General features: G+C 48.4%; 1 protein-coding gene across 5 annotated transcripts in view; it reads left to right on the top strand.

Annotated features, from left to right (window-relative positions):
- Positions 1–16,893, top strand: part of SLC35B2 (solute carrier family 35 member B2) — a 260,931-nt gene extending 244,038 nt beyond the window's left edge. For all 5 annotated transcript variants that reach the window (XM_069608860.1, XM_069608861.1, XM_069608857.1 and 2 more), the window contains 2 exons: positions 9,859–10,019; positions 15,124–16,893. In XM_069608860.1, coding sequence (XP_069464961.1) covers positions 9,859–10,019; positions 15,124–16,062 — 1,100 coding nt within the window. In that variant the 3' untranslated portion in view covers positions 16,063–16,893. The remainder of the gene's footprint in view (positions 1–9,858; positions 10,020–15,123) is intronic.
- The last annotated feature ends 2,065 nt before the right edge of the window (positions 16,894–18,958 follow it).

Raw genomic sequence — 18,958 nt, 5'->3', positions numbered from 1 at the left:
GGGCACATCTCATGGTTGCCAGAAGTCTACCCATGAGGGAGTGGACCAAGGCACATTTCCTTCCCAACTGTGCACTCACCTGATATTAAATTGCCACATTTAGCCTGTGTACCCAACTGATGTTGGATTACTTCATTTAGCCTTGTACCCACCTGATGACTGCTTGCCACATTTAGACTGTACCCACCTGATGATTGACTACTACATTCAACATGTGTGCTCACCTCATACCCGAGTGCTGCATTAGCCATTGTGTTCACCTGGTATCTGGTTGTGTTATATAATTGACAACAGTAACTAAATTGAACGCAACAGCTCCTCAGCCACTCTAGCCTATCCTGCAATAGTGACCGAATTGGACATAGCCAATCTCACCCACATAATGTTGGTAGTCCTGATGATCATCATGTTTCCTTTCTGCATGATACCCCACCCCACTCCACACCATGTACAAGAGGATACTTCATCATGATCAAGGAAGGATTAGCTAGATTGGGATGCCAGCGCCACCACCCAATCCCCTGCCCTACTCCATTCCTCCCTTCACTCCCTCCTTTCCCCATACAAACTGCACCCTCTAACACTTCCACCAACATCAAGAATAAAGCAGCCTTAGCCATCCCGAACCTCAGTTATAACCTCGCGAAACCACCCCCCTACCCCCAACCTAGCGAAACGAACGATAAGACAACACCCGTCTTGGGTATTGACAGACTCAACAGACTCATGGCCAGAAACAAAACCCTCCACCGAGTCACCTCCCTCACCACAACTTCCAACACGCCCATCAAATTAGACACCTCCTCCAATAACTACCAACACAAAGACCACTCAAAAAACCGATCAAAAACCAAACCAAGACCACAACCATTAATCACATCCCCAACCAAGTCAATACACTGTCTCATGCCCCCACCTCTACTCTCCAAGGCGCACTCATCAACGCACGATCTCTGGGAGCCCATGCCCTAGAAATCCACAACCTCATTGTGGACCAACAACTTGATATGTTGGTAGTCACCGAAACATGGTTACACCCTGCCGCGGGCCCACTCCTAGCTATTGCTATCCCCCCAGGATTCAGCATCCTCGGGACAGATAGGACTACTACACAAGGAGGCGGAGTCGCTATAATAGCCAGAACCACCCTGCAAATCAGAGCCTGCCCAATGGAACAAATTCAGGGTTACAAACTACTACTAGTAAAGATCCCATCCGACCCTGAAACCACCACCAATTTGCTGGTAGTGTATAGATCACCGGATAAAAACACTCATCCCAATTTAGACATCCCTTTACTATTAACTCCCATTATCATGCCCAAAACTAAATGTATTATCCTCGGTGACATCAACCTAGGATTCAATGATCCCTTAGTTATCGATGCACTAGCCTTCCACACAGCTATGTCAGACATGAATTTCGCACAGTTGATAAATGAACCCACCCACTCCAAAGGAAGAACCCTGGATTGGTTTCTCACGCTCAATTCACAAGCCTCCATTGACTCTATCCTCCGTGTTAAGTGGTCAGACCACTTCGTCATCAACTTTACTCTCGACAATACCGTCACAGACCAAACCATCCCCAAAAAAACCTGACACCTTTGAAACCAGAAATATTAAAAAAAAACTCTGACAACATCTCCCCTGTTCTGAGTGCAGCACTAGCTAACACGACTAAAGGTACTAACAACCCTGCTTACCTAGCAGAACGTTACCAACAAAGCCTTACCCATACCATTGACCTACTTGCTCCTATCACCACCAAAACTCGAAGGCCAGATAAAAAATCTTGCTTCTGGTTTAATGAGGAACTAGTGTCCCTGAGACGCACTAAAAGATTGCTCGAGCACCTCGATAGTAAACCCCTGAAACAGCCAAAGCCTTTGATGAAGCCAACAAAAAAATACAAATCGGCGATAATCACGCAAAAAGCTAATGCCTTTAACCATCACAATACTAATGCCTCCTCAGACAGCAAAGAACTGTTCTCCATCCTAAGAGAGCTTGAAAATCCATGTCAAGTTATAGCGCCCACTAATGCCAGCACAGACTGGTGCACCACTATACAAGATGCCCTGGCATCCAAAATCCTACTTCTACAAAATGAAATTGATAGCAAAAAACACTCTTAACGGAGAAAATTCTACCTATCGTAGCAGTGAACCCATCTAACACCACTCCCGGCACTCCATTTCATTTCACACTGGTCTCTCACAAAGAAGTGCTAGACACCATAGCCAAACTCAAAGCCTCTAATTGCAATAAAGACCAATTCCCCTCCCACCTAGTCAAACTTTGCGCCCCCACCCTAACGCCCATCATCACCAAATATGTTAATGCCTCCTTCCTCACCAACACAGTCCCCATCAGCATTAAAAAAGCCTGTGTGACCCCACCCCCTCCCAAAAAAAAAAAAAAACCCTGGATCCAGCTATCCCCACCAACTACCAACCCATTACAATGGTCCCATTCCCCCTGAAAACAACTGATAAAATAGCTTACTCCCGAATACAAAACCACTTAGAACATCACCAACTACTAGGGGACCGACAGTCAGGTTTCCGTCCTAACCACAGCACCAAGACAGCCCTTATTGATCTGAAGATCCAAATGGGTGCCTCCAGAGAAGCAGGCAAACTCTGCCTACTAATGCTACTGGATCTCTCAGCAGCTTTCGACTTGGTCGACCATGACAAACTCTGCGTCAAATTAGCCAATAATTTCAACCTATCTAAGAATGCCACTGACTGGATCAAATCCTTTTTAGCAAACCGGACATCTAGAGTATCCATCGGCAGAGAATCGGTCGACCCTCTTCCAGTTCCCGCAGGCGTGCCGCAAGGTTCCTGCCTATCCCCCACACTGTATGATGCCTATACCAAGCTCCTTTTCGCAGCCCTGGATGCTATGGGTGTCATCTACACTAACTTTGCAGATGACACCCAGATCCTCATCCCACTAACCGGTAACTACGAGCAAGAATCCCTGCTCGTCAACCAAATTTACTCACTCATACAAAATTGGATGGCTAACAATAGCCTTTGCCTCAATGATGACAAAACAGAGCTACTCCTACTAGGCTCATCCACCAAAATGGACGCTTTTCAGCCCGTCTACAAATCATTCATCATTGATGGCACCACGATCCCTGTACTCAAACGAGTAAAGACACTTGCTGTCTATCTAGATGCCACCGTAACTATGTCAAAACAAGTAACACCCTAGCCTCCTCCACCTCCAAACTCATCGCCCTTTGTCGCAAATTCCTTTCACCTCAAAACTGCGTTACACTAGCCAGAGCTCTTATACTTTCCAAGCTCGACTATTGTAACATCCTCTTCCTTGGCACCTCCAAAACCAATATAGCTAAACTTCAACTTATGCAGAACAAAGCCCTCAGAGCTGCCTTAGGCATAAAAAAAATCTGAACAGATCTCCAATATCAGGAGAGACAACCACTGGCTCCCCATCCAAGCTAGGATACTATTCAAAACCCTTAGCATCACGCACAAATGTATTGCCAATAAAGCTCCCAAATACCTCAACACAAGTCATGAAGAAATCTCAGACCAGACTTCTCAGATCCAACATTAACTCATACCCCGAAATCCCAAGATATAAAAGAGAGAAAGCGGGAGGTAGCAGTTTCAAGGTCCTAGCCCCCAGACACTGGAACTCTTTACCCACTAACATCATGAATGAAACATCATATCCACAATTCCAAAAATCTTTGAAAACTTGGTTATTCAACCAATATTAACTGAGCCCATATCATGAACCTGACCTAACCAGACCGCCACTCTCCACTTGTATATACGTTGTATGTTAAATCACCTGTATTTTAATTGTTTTCTACTGTTATTTTATAAAGATTGTATTTATCTACTGTCTGTAACTACGCCGTGATACCTCCGGGTCTGGGCGTATAACAAATGTAATAAATAAATATGTATGGGAGTATGTGTTCATTTTTATGGTGCTGTGGCACCTATGGCAGGTGAGGATTGTCCTGTTGTGGTATATGGTTTGAATCTTGCGTTATGGCAAGATGTAGTGTCCTGAAAAGCGTTACACAATGATCAGTAGCCAGTGGCGAGTGGACATTCTGGAACCTGCTCTTTTATGTTTGAATGATGGTTGTTTTCATCAGGCTGTTGGGTCGAGGTGATATCCTCGATCTGTTGTAATACATGTCTGGTTATGATTTACATTGATATCCTGGGGAGGGTTGCAGAGGGGTATGAGTAGGTTGGGTCATGGCACTGGTTAGTAGGTATTGTTTCATGACGTTTTTCTTGTAAGTTGAGGTGCAACCATATTTTATTTTGAGGAATTTAACTCTACGTTGGACGTTATTTTCTGCCAGCAAAGCTTTTTCGAGACTTTGGAAAAGCTCTGCCTATTTAGACTTTGGCTCGGTTTTGTCTACTTCATTTTGTGAAGTTGCCCTGCCATGTTCCTGACATCCAGAGTCCGCTTATGCTGGCCCCTTGTTGTTGTAGTAGTAGTTTGTCATTTATAAAGCGCCTTTATCCCTTTCAGTATGACTTCTATTTGCTCGTGGGGGGTCGGGGCAACGCCATCTTGGGACCGAAGTCCAAAGTATGAGAACATTCTCAGAAGGGTTAACTAACATGTGTGTGCATTTGGCCAAATATGAAATTGGGAGGGATGGCTGAGTCCCAGTAAAAGCTACTCATTATGGTCGGGCCTGTAGATGGGTGCTAAGGTGGTCGGGGGAGTGTGTGCGGGTACAGGAGACTCGTTATGTGTCCAGCTCGACCACATTTTTATCGTAGGACTTGGCTGTATTCTGATGGCAGAGATGTTGTACTTTGTGTTTTTGTCTGGTTTATGAAGGCGAATGCGTTTGGGTGTGCTGCCGTGACTGGCTAGAGTCCACCGTAGTGGTGCATAGCTATGTACCTTGAGCCTCAGTTGGAACTTACTTTTGATGTGGACATGGAATCGTCCGGTCTGCTCTGAGAATTCAATTCTACTTTACCTTGTTCTGGAGAATATACTGGGGAGTCGCAAACAGTGTCATGAAGCTAAGCGTGAAGTAGGGAAGGTTTGTCCGGTTGCTGGAGGGATGAACCGGTTTTGAGGGCCTTCCTGAAGAAGAGGCTCGTAAACCTAACACCAGACACTGTTATTTCGACAAGTGGAGGAAATTTGTTATTTGGTGCCAGTCTAAACAGATAAACCCCATAGAATGTACTCCTTCCCACATTCTAAACTATATGCTCCACTTGTAAGACTTCGGATTAGTTTTTAATTCCATAAAGGTCCGCCTAGTTTATTTATCAGCGTACACCACTTCTCAGAGTAAGGTATCATGGTGGAAAATTCCCGTCATTGAGGCATTCATGAAGGGGGGTAAAGAGACTCCACCCTCCAATTTCAAACCCACCGCCAGGCTGGGATCTCAATGTTGTACTAGCAAAGCTCATGGGGGCCCCCATTCGAGCCTATGCATAAGTCACATTTTAAACACCTGATATACAAGACTGCCTTCTTAGTGGCTGTTACTTCCATAAGATGAGTTAGTGAATTGCAAGCTTTGTCAGTGCAGGACCCTTTCTTTATCATTCATAAAAACAAATTGGTTTTACGTACACATCCAAGGTACTATCCTAAATTCACTTCCAAACTCCACGTAATCCAATCCATTGAGCTATCAGCCTTCTTTCAGACTCCAAATAGCTCAGCTGAGGTAAAACTCCACACACTGGATGTGAGGAGGGCGGTCCTTTACTACGTAAACTAGTCCAGGCCGCTTAAGGAAACAGACCAACTGTTTGTCTACGTAGCACCAGGCAGAGATGGAGACCGTGTTTCCAAGAATGCCATCTCCAGATGGATAGTGTACAACTATGCCATTCATTATCAAACAATACCCTGCCTTTCACACTAAGAGCTCACTCCACAAGGAGCACAGGAGCTACTCTGGCTTTTTTTGCAAATGTCCCCTTAGACAGCATTTGCAGAGCAGCTACATGGAGCTCAGTACACACTTTCACTCAGCACTACTGCATTGACACCCATTCCAAACCAGATAAACAGGTGGGACAAGCAGTTCTAAAACATTGATTTGCTGCTGCTCCCTCACAACCCACCACCTTCTCCTAACACTGCTCGCTAATCTATGCATAGCATGTGATCTAAGCAGATTCCACAAGCCTCAGAAGGGATACATTACTCACCGTAATCGTATTTCTGATGCTTGTATTTGCTTAGATTCACATGCACCCACCCTTCCTCCCCTGAGAGAAGGTGCATAGGTGTTATGACCTTCTCTGATATTAATCTGCTTGGATGCACCTGTACTCGCGATACACTTCATGCTACCTTGTGTCAGAAACAAAACAATCTGAGGGACCTCAATGCGTGAAGGACAATGGATACAGTGGACATCACACTAGGGATAGTATTACTGGCACGCCCTGTCGATGCCCCTTTTTTCGAATTTTCGAAAACAACTGTGATACTCTGCAGCTTGCACTAGATGTCGGCCTATGCATAGCATTTGAATCTATGCAGATACAAGCATCAGATATACGATTACAGTGAGTAATGTATCCCATTTATCAACCAAGTATGTGTAGAATTGAGTTGACTATATGACTGGCTAGTAGCTTGCAACTTGCACATTTCACCCCTGCTAAATGTGTAACGAATAGTTATGACCAAATAATATGAGAAGAGAATTAAGAATAGATTGAAAGGGAAGTCGAGAAGGAGGTTAAAGACTCTCTCGTGTGGGTGGAATTTAATAAAAATTATTTCTTTTAGCCCCCCCCCTCTCCACCATTTCTCACCTTCCTTCATTATTGGGGTATTTATTGAGCACAGAGCTAGCTTTGGGAAGCAACGGAGAGCTTTACAATCATAGGCGGAGAACACAGTGATGGAAGCAGAGACAAAGGGAGCCAAGCGCTAAGTGGTTGAGGCAGAGGGTTGGCAATTGCCAGCAAGGATGAAATGTCCTTTCACCTGAGCCCCCAATAATGCTTCCTCATTTTATGAGCAACCAGGGAGGAAATAGTGGCGAGCAGATCACCCAGTCTCAGCTAGGGTATGGGGTGCAGGGTGTGTGGACCTAGATGTTAGGGAGCAGCCATCCTTAAAAAGGAAGGTCTTGAGCTCTTTCCTGGACTGTAGAAGCGATCAGGCAAGTCTTTTGTTGACGGGAGGAGGTTCCGGAGTCTTGGGGCATAGGCCGAGAAGGGTTGTCTTCTGGTTCTTTCCCTCCATGCCTCTCTGTAGCTCCTATTGTCCAGTGCCCATTTGGAGTGTTACATGGAGCCTTTGCATATTTAAACATGATTGAGGATGAGTGCAGGCAACGAGAGAGGTGGGCATAGGACCTGATATTGCGTGGGGGCAGTTAATGTGAACAATGGGCAGCAGTTGTGGGCGAGGGCTCTTCTTGCGGATGGGTGCAGTCAATGATAAATGTGGGCAATTAATTGTTTAGTCAGTGGGCCCAGGAGTTGGCATCGGCTGGGGACAATTAACATGAAAGGTGAGCATAGGATCGGAGTGAGATGATGTAACATTGGCACGGGATACACAGTGCATCATTTCAGAAAGTGGTGTGAGGAGGCGGGAAGAGGCCCAGCCAGGCTCTGCTGGACAGGAAGGACCGGCTGCTGGAATCTGGCGCAAAGGAAGCATGAGGTTGGTGCAGTGGCATGTCCTGAAGTAGCCAGGTGTATAAAGGAAATGGGATTCTAGGGAACCCGACAATGTGGCTAAGAAATGTGATATACACTGAGGGATTGCGCCTCACTAGTTTTATCTATCAGACCAAAATGCTCCAAATCACGAAGGGGAATGAGACGCAGAAGCAAAAATGTGTGGTTTTCTCCAGTTTATGGCGATGCCTCTTGGTGGTGGGAAAGACAAATGGTCACTGGGAGGGCAATGTCTCTAAATACTGTGGCCCAACTCTGCTGGCACAGTCCACTTTAATCACTTCCTCCCATGTGAGCTACCCAGTTCAGTTAAATGCATAGAGGTACTAGCCTGTATTGCGGCAAAGTAGAGCTGCCTGTGCACGTAAGCAAAGTAGAGTGACAAATGCACCTTTAGGGACTCTATAGTCGCAGTATAGATCTGTATAGAACATCGCTAAGCACCATATAACGGCCTGTTGCTGCAAATGCAATATGTATACTCCAATACTCCAGAGTCTTGGCGCATAAACAGAGTATACATAATGTAGTATGTATCCTCCAGGGCCTTAGCGTGTAGACCGAGTATACATAACGCAGTATGTATACTCCAGAGCCCTGGTCCATAGACCGAGTATAGATAATGCAGTATGTATACTCCAATGTCTTGGAGCATAGATCGAGTATACATAACGCAGTATGTATACTACAGAGTCTTGGAGCATAATATGTGTACTCAAATGTCTTGGATGGAGCATAGACCGAATATACATAATGCAGTATGTATACTCCGAGTCTTGGTCCATAGACCGAATATACATAATGCAGTATGTATACTGCATTCATGCCATCTGGCCGTGTTATAGTTTCTTGGCAACCTTTCGCATTTCTTTAATACTATTTACGCAAGCAACCGAATTTCAGCATTTGGGTGACTGCCTTTTTCATTTACAACCTGAATGGGTAATCCCTAAACCAAGCCCTGAGGAAGACCCTAAAGGGTTGAAACACGTGCAGGCTCATACTACACAATAAATCAAATTGCACACTACCACCTGTGACATTGTGTCTATTTACATCAGTGGCACTGGCTGAGAGTGACTAACACTTGGTATATTATTACAGTTGAGAAATGCTCTCCGTGGCATTAAGTATGGGTAATGCTGCCAGGCCACCCAAGGCGAGACCAGGTAACTGTTGTTACATGGCAGCAGGGTCAAGAGAGGGGCAGCAGCCCTCCTCCAGGGTCATTGCCCCTCGGATAAGGGAGACAGTCAGCAGGGTCTGGCGCTTCAAAGCGCAGGAAGGGTGAGGTAATAAAAATACCTCGCCCTTCCAGGAGAATATATGGGTGCATTGCACCCAGGAGACCCTAGATACTTGGGCAGGGTAGTACAACGGGATCCCCACCCTCCCCTCCGGGACAGAGGGGGCCAATTAGTCATCTGCAGGCTGGCCTGGGGGGTTGGTGCACAGCCCCCCACACACTACAAAGACCCAGGGCCTTCTCCGGGTCCTATATAATGAGCTGCTTGCAGCTCCAAAAACACAAACTGTTTGTCGACCCTGCACGGGGCCCCAAACAGTATAGGGAAATGCGCTGTGTACTCAGCGTCTTCCTGCTCTTTTTCTGTTCCACAAAAACCCTCCCTCCCAGAAAAAGGGGAGAAGAACAATGGAAAGAAACTCGGGACACGTACGGTGACCACAACAGGTCGTGGGACAAGAAAGGTGGCACGGGCATAAGGGGGGTTACCTCTGGACCCAGTGCCCAAAAGGATGATGATATTATGATTACGTGTATTGTTTATGTTCCCATAACCATACCTGTATCAATAAAAGCCTACGGCCTTTCATTGCCAACACTTGACCAAATTGTTGGTGTTGTGGTGTAATATTTCATGGGTGGCGGGGGGGGGGGGGCAAGGGCCATAAGGCATGACGCACACACCGCACAACATATGTAAGTCTGCTGCATATGGGTTCAACAGTTATGCAAGTAAATCATGTGTTATTCTACATGTCGAAAAGAATTTCTTGGTTATTTCTCCTTAGGCACGTCTTTTTAAAGCTTGCACTCAGCGTTTGAACCGACTGCTTATTACGAGGGGGAAGGGGGCGGGGGTCATAACGCGAGGACTCATCTCTGATGCTCTCTCCTCCCTCCTCCCCAGGCCGCGGCCTCTGCTTTCCTGTCATCCGGTCCTGTGTCTTCGGCAGCGAGGCCAAGTCGGGCCACCCGGACGATGTCTCGGCCTCTTCCAGGAACGATGCAATGGACCCATCTACAGCCAAGCAAGTGCTGAAGCTGCTTTTCTGCGCAGCCGGCTTGCAGGTAGGCGCCAGGGGTGCGCACAGCGGGGACTGTGTCCCCAGGCCTCCGCTCCAGACCTTGGGACATTATCTGGAGCCATTCAAGAGGGTGTGCTATATTACCCCCCCCCCCTGCTCCCCAGTGACTGCTCCTATCATTCAAGTAGTGATCTATGTTTCTGTCTTATCACCCGAGCCCCCAATAATGCTTCCTTCCTCATTTAGCCCCCCCCCAATTATAGCTCCGTCCTGTGACACCCCCCCCCCACGAATAATCCCTCCCTTAATCCTTTCCTCATCTTCTAATCATCCTTCACCTTTTCCCTTAAAGGTCCCCAGAAGCTGAATGAATTTCTTTTTGTTGTGATTTTTCTATTCAGCGCTTTCTGCCCTGGCCTTTTGCATAGCGCCACATAATGTTCAGATAATCTAGGGGAGATGCTTGAGGGGTAAGGGCTAGGGGCGGGCTAGGGCAGGGATACTAAGGCAATGGTAGGGGATGGGAGTCGGTCAGGGGCTAGTAAGGGAAGGTGGTGGGTGAGGGGCAGGGTAACTAATGGAGGCATTGTGCACCACGTAGGCAAAGAAAGGCCAGTGGAAAATGGTGGTGATGGGCAAGGAAAGAGACGTGTATAGAACTAATTGGGTTAGGGCCAAGGAAAGGCTCAGGAATAGGCTACTGGACAGGGAAAAGTATGGGAAGGGTGGTGGACTAGGGCTGGGTGTGGAGCAGGGAAAGGAAGGTTCTAAGTAGAAGTGGGTAAGGGGCTGGGAATTGATGGATATGGTAGTGGGCTGGGGCAGGGGAAGTGAGGGAAGAGTAGCGGGGGAGTGGTGCCGGTGAGAGGCAGTAAAGTGAGAGATCTGATGTGGCATTTATAACTCGCTTGTCCACAGTGTTTCTAGGCGCGACAAGGAGGGGGAAACAAAGGGCGGACAAAATAACGATCTTACTAGGCCTTGTGCCATTCAGATCGTGCAAGTGTGGGGAAGAGGGAAGGGGAGAAGTGCCAGGGGGCAGGAGAAAGAGGGGGGGAGTGCAGATAACTCACAAGTGCAGCCAGCGGGTGGCCCATAAGTGCAGAGAGAAGGGGCTGTAGAGTTGCAGATACAGACTATTAAGTGCTGGGGAGCCCGAAGGCAGTGCAAGGGCAGCTGGACATGCAGGAGCCTGGGCCTGAGTTCAGAGGGTGACCAGTGCGCAGAGCAGTCGAGTGCATAAGCAGGGTTAAATAAAAAGAGGAAGAGAAAAGGAAGGTCTTGAGTTGCTTTCAGAACCGGAGGTGGTTCTGGTCAAGTTTGAGAGAAGCAGGGAGGCTGTTCCAGAGGGAGGCCCCAGCCGAGGAGATAGATCTGCCCCCAACTCTCTGCTTGCAGAAGCGTCTGACCCTCAGAGTTGGAGGTGGATGAGCAGAGAGCTCGAGAAGGAAGATGTTTTGGGAGAGAAAGTTGAGGTAGAGCGGTCCCAGGCCCAGAAAGCCTTGTGGACAATGCAGAGGGTCTTGAAGTTGTCCTTGCAGCCACTGGGAGCCAGTGAAGAGATTTCAGAGCTGGGCGAAAAGGTAGGTCATCGTTAGGGAAGTTGAATGTTACAATAAAACATGTGAAACCTAAAAAGTCTCCATGTAAAAAGGCATTTGTGTTGCATGCTCCTTCCATACCACCCTTAACTGTTAGTTCTGGAGTTTTGTGACGCTGTTTTCCAAGCTACTAAGGGCTTCACAGAGTTATGCTCAATACAGTTTTGAACTCCAAGGTGTGTCCCTGACTAAGAACATCCAGCACCCATCCATCTTTTCCTGATATCCCGTAATATTGCTTCCTTTTCGGATCTTAAAACTCGCAACAAAGACCCCTGCCTGACTCTTTGGGGGGCGGAGGGGTAGTGGGTCGGGCGGCCACAGGTGCCGGTTGTGCCACCTGCTACGCAGTGCTGAGACCAGGTGGTGGTGGTGGTGGTGGTTGTGGTGGTGGGAGAGGGAGGGAGGGAGGGAGGGAGGGGGGGGGGGGGGGTGTGTGTGTGTGTGTGTTATTCCTTTCGCCTATCCCACCATGCCCCCAGTGTTTTGCAGGAGGCTCCTCACATAGCTGTGTCCCTTTAGTAGGTGCTCCATTTCTAAAGCTTTGTCATCCACAGTAGACATGGGACACTCGTCTCCCGCAAGGTATATTTTTGGGATGCGGTTTAGCAATTCAGACACAATACCATTGGGGCTGCCAGGGAAGAAGGGGTTGCCAAGTCCTGATCAAAAAGATCAGAAGCAGTCAGATCTGGGAAACAAATGGCCCACTGTAAGAATATTGTCAAACTCCTTTACATATTCGTTTGAGCCATAGGGATGCTAAGCTGCGCAGCAGCTGCCCCGCTAATGGCGTTATCAAATGTCTACGATGGTGGCTGGCCTACAGCAAGACTGGACAGCACTGCTTCATATATAGGGTTGGAGCCAGTGAGGCCATAGTTACTGCTTAATTGGTTCAGTTCCAAGCCCGAGGACGACAAACACCCGAGTTAGGTTAAGTGAGGATGGCCCCAGAGCAGGGGCCATCCTCACTGCTGGCTTTTTGGAAAGTTGGTTTAGGGGTTTGTTTATGAAGGAGAAGTTTTAGAGTTGGAGGTGAAAGCAGGAGGATAATGAGGTGACGCAGAAGAAAATAGTCTGAAGAGAGGAAGTCTCAGGAAAGGAGTAGGTCAGTAGTGAAGGAAGGAAGGAGAAGAGGAGGGAGAAAGAGGTCAGAGGTGACACAGGAGGAGGTAGGATGGATGAGACATGAAGGGACAGAGAAAGGAGTGCATTTGGGAGGCGCAGGTGGAGGAAACAGAGCTTAAGCGTGTCTTCACATCGAGAACATCAGGAAAGAGGCGGAGACCACACCAACCGATTGGGAGGAATGTCCAAAGGAGGAGATGAGAAGAGAATGAGAAGGCACTGACTGCCAGAGAGGTGTGAAGACCAGGGGGACATAATGGGGGGGGGGAACACACACCTGAACCATTATCGAAGGCAGCAGGGATTTCGAGAATTGGAGTAGATGAACGGTTAGCACGATGAGCGGAAGAGATGTTGTTGCTGATATTGAGGAGCTCTGATTCAGTAGAGTGCAGAGGTCGGAGGCCAGATTGGAAAGGATCCCAGAGGTTGTGTGTCGAGGAACTCAGTCAGTTGACATCTACACACTCTTTGATTTTAGAATAGTGAGGTAGAAGAGTTGACAGGACAGTTAGGCCAGGTTTCTTTAGGCTATGGATGACAGTCGCTGACTTGTAGGATGATGGAAAAGTTGCACTGTCGAGATGAGTTGAAGAGGGAAGCAAGATATGGAGCAACACTGGGAGCTATGAATTTCACCATGTGTGAGGATAGAGGGCCGATTGGGGGGAGGGGGGGTGAAGGGTTAGGAATGCCCAAACCCTTATACGCCTGCTCATAAGAATGCCCCCTGAATGCTCAACATCACTCCCCCATGCGATGGAATGGTAACTCCCCCTTCCCCCAACCACTGGAATTCTCAAATGATTATCCCCACCTCTTCTGTGCACAGGAATGCTCATCCCCCACCCTTTGGAATGCTTATAAGTTCACCCCCACGCCCCCAGACGCACCGACATGCAGGAATGCTCATGCCCCCGACACACAGGAATGCTCCTTTACCAAACCACCACCAATGTGTTCTCTTCTTTCCCCAATTGTGCCCCTTCACCCTAGTCCCCCCTAATGCCCCCTTACTTGTCCCCTAATGATACTCTCCTAATCTCTCAGTAATGCACCCACTCCTGACCGAAGCTGTTTCTGAATCTGTGATCACTGCGCCACCCGTAATTCGGCTGACTAAAATGTCGGATGACCATTACAGCGCGGCGTAGTGGTCAGATAGTTCAATGTGGCCGGCATCCCCCTACCCTGCTCCCCCATGGCAACTTAGACACACGCAGAAGTGTTCCGCCGACTTTCCTCAATCCCTGTGGTATCCGTTCCACCCACTTACCTGGTCAGCGCTGGCACTGCAGGGTCCCTTTTCTTTCTTTTCTTTTTTTTCCCTTAAAACATTCTTGTCCCCACCACTCTCCATTTAACAGAAGCGGTGCACACCCCTGAAATCCCCGACCTCCCATTACCACGACTACCGCTTCCCTTAGTCACAGTAATGGGGTCATCATTTTTGTACCGCGCAAAGGCGCAGGTATCGTACCAGGCGACAAAGTGTTGTCGCAGTAATAGTACGATTCCCTGTTTCTCATACACATACCCATGCTCATGAAAGCTTGCATCTCAAATGTTCCTCTTCCTCACGCACACCCCGACGTGCACAAATCCACACACCCCTGTGCATAGGAATGGCCCCTTTCCCTGACATGCAGGAATGCTCATTACCACTCTCCCACATGAGGGAACTGTTCTCCCACAGCATGGAAACACTTGAATGATCATCCCTGCTGCTTCTGTGCCCAGGAATCCTCATCCCCTACCATTTGGCACGCATAAAGGTTCACCTCCTCAATCCCTCCACCACTCCGACAGGCAAGAATGCTCATACTCTTGACACACAAATGTTTCTTCACCGAACAACCCAAACAGTGCCCGCCCCCCTTCTTTAGCCCAGCGAAAGCTCTCATCCTGACTACTAGTAACCTTCCCTCTCCCGGCTCCCATCCCGACTCCCAGTAATGCTGCCACTCCTAACCTAGATGCTTCCTCCTCTCACCCCAGCAGTGCTCTCACAAACCCCCAGGGCTTCATCACCCTATCTGCAGTAATGCTCTTACTCTGACCTCCCCCTCCCCCCGGCCCCCAGCCACGCCCTCTCGTCTACTCCAATGTAATAATCTTAGTTGACCCCAGTAGTGCTCTCCCCTTAGCCCCCATTATTGCTCATGCCTCATGTCTAATAAATGGTACCATCGCCTGGCCCTAGTCTTTAGGCTACTCCTCTTTTCCTGATTTTCATGGCCTGTAACTGTAACATTGCTTTTACATCCACCCCATAAACATTTGCACGTATTCTTTGTCACGTTAGCCCCTCAAAAGGTTCCCCCGGTTAAAAAAAAATGATTTCGTCCTCTAAAGCCCTAGCATTATTCCTCTAAGCGGTACTTTGTAGTAATTCTCCATTCTTCTTCTCCGCAGGTGTCGTATCTGACATGGGGAATTCTCCAGGAGCGAGTGATGACCAGATCCTACGGGGCCACCAGTAGCAGCCCAGGAGAAAAGTTCCGCGACTCCCAGTTCCTGGTCTTTATGAACCGCATCCTAGCATTCACAGTGGCCGGCCTGTACTGTGCCATGACCAAGCAACCCCGCCATGGGGCACCCATGTACAAGTATTCCTTTGCCTCGCTCTCCAACATCCTCAGCAGCTGGTGCCAGTATGAGGCCCTCAAGTTCATCAGCTTCCCCACCCAGGTCTTGGCCAAGGCCTCCAAGGTGATTCCGGTCATGCTGATGGGGAAGCTGGTGTCCCGCAAGAGCTACGAGTACTGGGAGTATTTCACAGCGGTGCTAATCTCTGCTGGGGTCAGCATGTTCCTGTTGTCCAGTGGCACTGACCATCACCCGTCCACAGTGACCACCTTCTCCGGTGTAGTGATCTTAGCTGGCTACATAGTCTTCGACAGCTTCACATCCAACTGGCAGGACTCGCTCTTCAAGTACAAGATGTCCTCAGTCCAGATGATGTTCGGGGTCAACCTCTTCTCCTGCCTCTTCACCATGGGTTCGCTGCTGGAGCAGGGTGCCCTCTTGGAGTCTGCCAATTTCATGGCCCGCCATTCAGAGTTTGCCCTGCACGCTGTGATGCTGTCTATATGCTCGGCCTGTGGTCAGCTCTTCATCTTCTACACCATTAACCAGTTTGGGGCTGCCGTCTTCACCATCATTATGACCCTGCGCCAGGCCTTCGCCATCTTGCTGTCGTGTCTCATCTACGGCCACGCTGTCACCATTGTGGGTGGGCTTGGTGTGGGTGTGGTTTTCCTCGCCCTCTTCCTTCGCGTCTATGCTAGAAGCCGTATGAAGAAGCGCGTCAAGAAGGCGGCAGTCAACGAAGTTCCCATCCAGAAGATTTAGGCCATAGCAGGAAGAGGTGAGCACGCGTTTCTCCCTCCTGCCGGCCAGACACTACCACCCCTTTGTTTCTATATAAAGTGAAGGAGAGGCGATTGTTTTTAACAGAACTTTTTATCCAAGATTTGAATGCAACCACATACGCATCATTGCTGGGCAGGCCTCTATTTTGCTTAATAGTGTACAAAGGTGATCAATGTAGGGTAGACGAGCAGCATCCCTGCCAGGCCTTCCTCCATTCGATCCCAAATCTGTTGCTTTCTCTGTAAAGAGCATTGGCATATGGCCCCTCTGCCATGTCCTCTGCCTTTTCAGAGTAACGCGAAGAGCCGAGGAGCAAGCGCCCCGCTCCCTCAATGAGACTCTAACCCAGATATACTGCCCGCGCACAGGTTGTTGGGGGAAGGCGCCGTTCTTTCCGTTCTCCTGAGATCACCTGTGTGTAGCTGGGCATAAAAGAGCTATTTGAAATAACATGCTGGCCAGTCTATCCAATTGCACACCTAGAGGCGATGCTGGGACTACGAATGATGCAAGGCCCCTGGAGAGTGTGGAGGTATTTGTGCACTTCTCCAATCCTCCCCATGCAAAGGGGTGCTGTAGGATGTACTGATCCATCAATGACTTTAGGGGACCTCCTAGCAGGAGCACTTGTGTGATGGTAGAGCACTGGGTATGAGGGGTTATCCAGGCTTTTTCCTCTCAACGTTGCCTGTGTAGGAGGCACTGTGCCTGTCCTTGACGCCACGGAACGGCAGGCACTTCAAGGAGGTACAGATGCAGTTTTGTTACTGTCTTGATATTTGAAGTTCTTATTAAATCTTGCAGAGCCTTCTTGCTGCACTATCCTCTGCTTGAATCCTCACTGTTGGGTGTTGTGGTTCTGTGTGGATAAGGACGGACCGCTTCTTCACCACTGGACACTAGACGTCCTTCTGCGTGAAGAACCACATGTCTCGTGATTGGCTGGAGGACTGTTGTGTGAATCAACCTTCTGGAATTTAACGTCATCACATTCCAGTTTACGAATCGTTCTCAAACTGGTTTCCCAAAACCCCTGCTGGACCAGGCCCATGAATGCCTGTGCCGCTCGGTGCTGTGTGGGGGATGCCTGCTGAGAGAGCCTGACGTGTGTCTTCGAATGAGCCGCTTCATGTTTCTGCACGAAGTATCTCCCAGGAATGACGTCTTGGTCTATTATTTTCACATATGTTGTGCTGTAGTCTTAGATGTTTGAGGTCTCTATCAGAGCAGTTATTTGTATTGGGTCCCCCTAAGTGAGGAGCCCCTGGAAGAGCTGAAACGCCCTGCCAATGAGGGTCTGCTCATAGGAACTTAGCTGGGAAAGGAATTGTCCTGAGTGAACTAGCTATACCACTGTATACAGAAATGCATGCGTGGTCTAAGAAGGCCGAGTGGGAGCAGGGATGGGTGCAGGGTGTGAGCGAGGCTGCGTGTAGGAGGCTGGGTGTGAGTAAAGGAATGACTGGTATAAGCAGCAAAGTGTGACCAAGTATGAGTGTAGAGTGCCATGTGAGCATGACAGATGGTAGAAGTAAGCAGCAGTGGCTGCAGCTATGTGGTGTGAACAGAGCCCTGTGTGGGTGTGGGCAGTAACATTACAAGGAAGAGGCATAGCCAGGGCATTTCAGACAAGCCCGATTAAGCTGATGGGCAGGGCGCAAGTAGGCTGGGTGTCCGCCGTGGCAAGTGCTCAGTTAACAGGTGTAAACACTGTGTCAGGCGGATTAAGGCAGGGACACAGTGGCTTAGGGAGCAGGGCATGAGTAGACTAGCCATGAGTAGGGGGCTTCAAAGCAAACCAGGTTTGAGCAGTATGAGCAGGTACGGTTATCTTGTGAGTAGGGTCAATATCAGCCTGCAGGGACATTGGGTGCAACGCTTGTGCCAACCTGAGAATCTTTCATTCAAATGATTTCTAAAAGGGGACGCAGAGTCCCGACATTTCTAGGCAGAGAGGCACAGTACGTTTGGGGGTGGGAGAGAAGCAGAGTTTGGGCATCAGTCATTATGGTGCTTTAGACGTTCAGACCTCCCACGCAAATGCCCTGAATATGGGTCCTGCTGGTAACCACATATCTTTACCTGAGGGATGCAGCACTTATTGGATTTTGTAATTTATTTTTGAGAAGGGGCAGGGTTATGTCAGTTTCCAATGGTGCACCCTGAAATACATGTATACGCTTTCCCCAATCCTATCTCTACATGTAAGTGGTGTGAGTCGGTGGGCACATTTCTATGCTACGCTTTGCTTTGATCGTTCTGCCGACGAAGACCGAGCCGCCATTTCCCAGATCCCTCTTCTGTTCTGCGTCCTCTGCCTGTCTGTAATATAGATTTCAAAGGTGGGGTCACATTTCTGGATTTACTTTATTCTTATTTAATTAAAGGGACTTTGTGCACCAATCCTACTACATGGGTATCATGCCTGCATTGTTTCTTGTTTGCAATAAAGCGGGTGGCGGGGGGCGAATATTTGGATTGTTTTCATAATGTTTAGGTCCAGAGTACTCGGTGCCTCCAATCAGGTGATGGGTATAGAGCTCCAAGTGTTATTTTCTTTTACATGGCAGGGAAGCAGAAAGAGAGGATATAATTCTGGGATTTGCAGGGTTAATCCTGCTAAAGGCTCATATGCTGTGCACGTCCTGTATTATAGCAGGCCCGGTTGGCTCAGATTCTGTTTTCTTTTTTTTTCTTTGGCAGTTTAAATTGTTAGTATTGGTGTTCTTCCTTCCTCCTGCTGGTCTCTGTTGTACCCCATCACTGACCTCACTTCAAAAACCCTCACTTGTGGCTTCCTGTTCCCTGCTTCTGTCCCTCTGTCTGCCCGGAATTAGGGAGAGGTACACTCCCTACAGAAGTGCAACTGTGGAAG

This window comes from Ambystoma mexicanum, chromosome 4q (genome assembly GCF_040938575.1).
Source record: "Ambystoma mexicanum isolate Mex_15411 chromosome 4q, UKY_AmexF1_1, whole genome shotgun sequence".
In the NCBI taxonomy this organism is placed as follows: domain Eukaryota; kingdom Metazoa; phylum Chordata; class Amphibia; order Caudata; family Ambystomatidae; genus Ambystoma; species Ambystoma mexicanum.
Note: the sequence above shows the minus strand (reverse complement) of the source record. Positions and strands in the feature narration are given on the sequence as shown.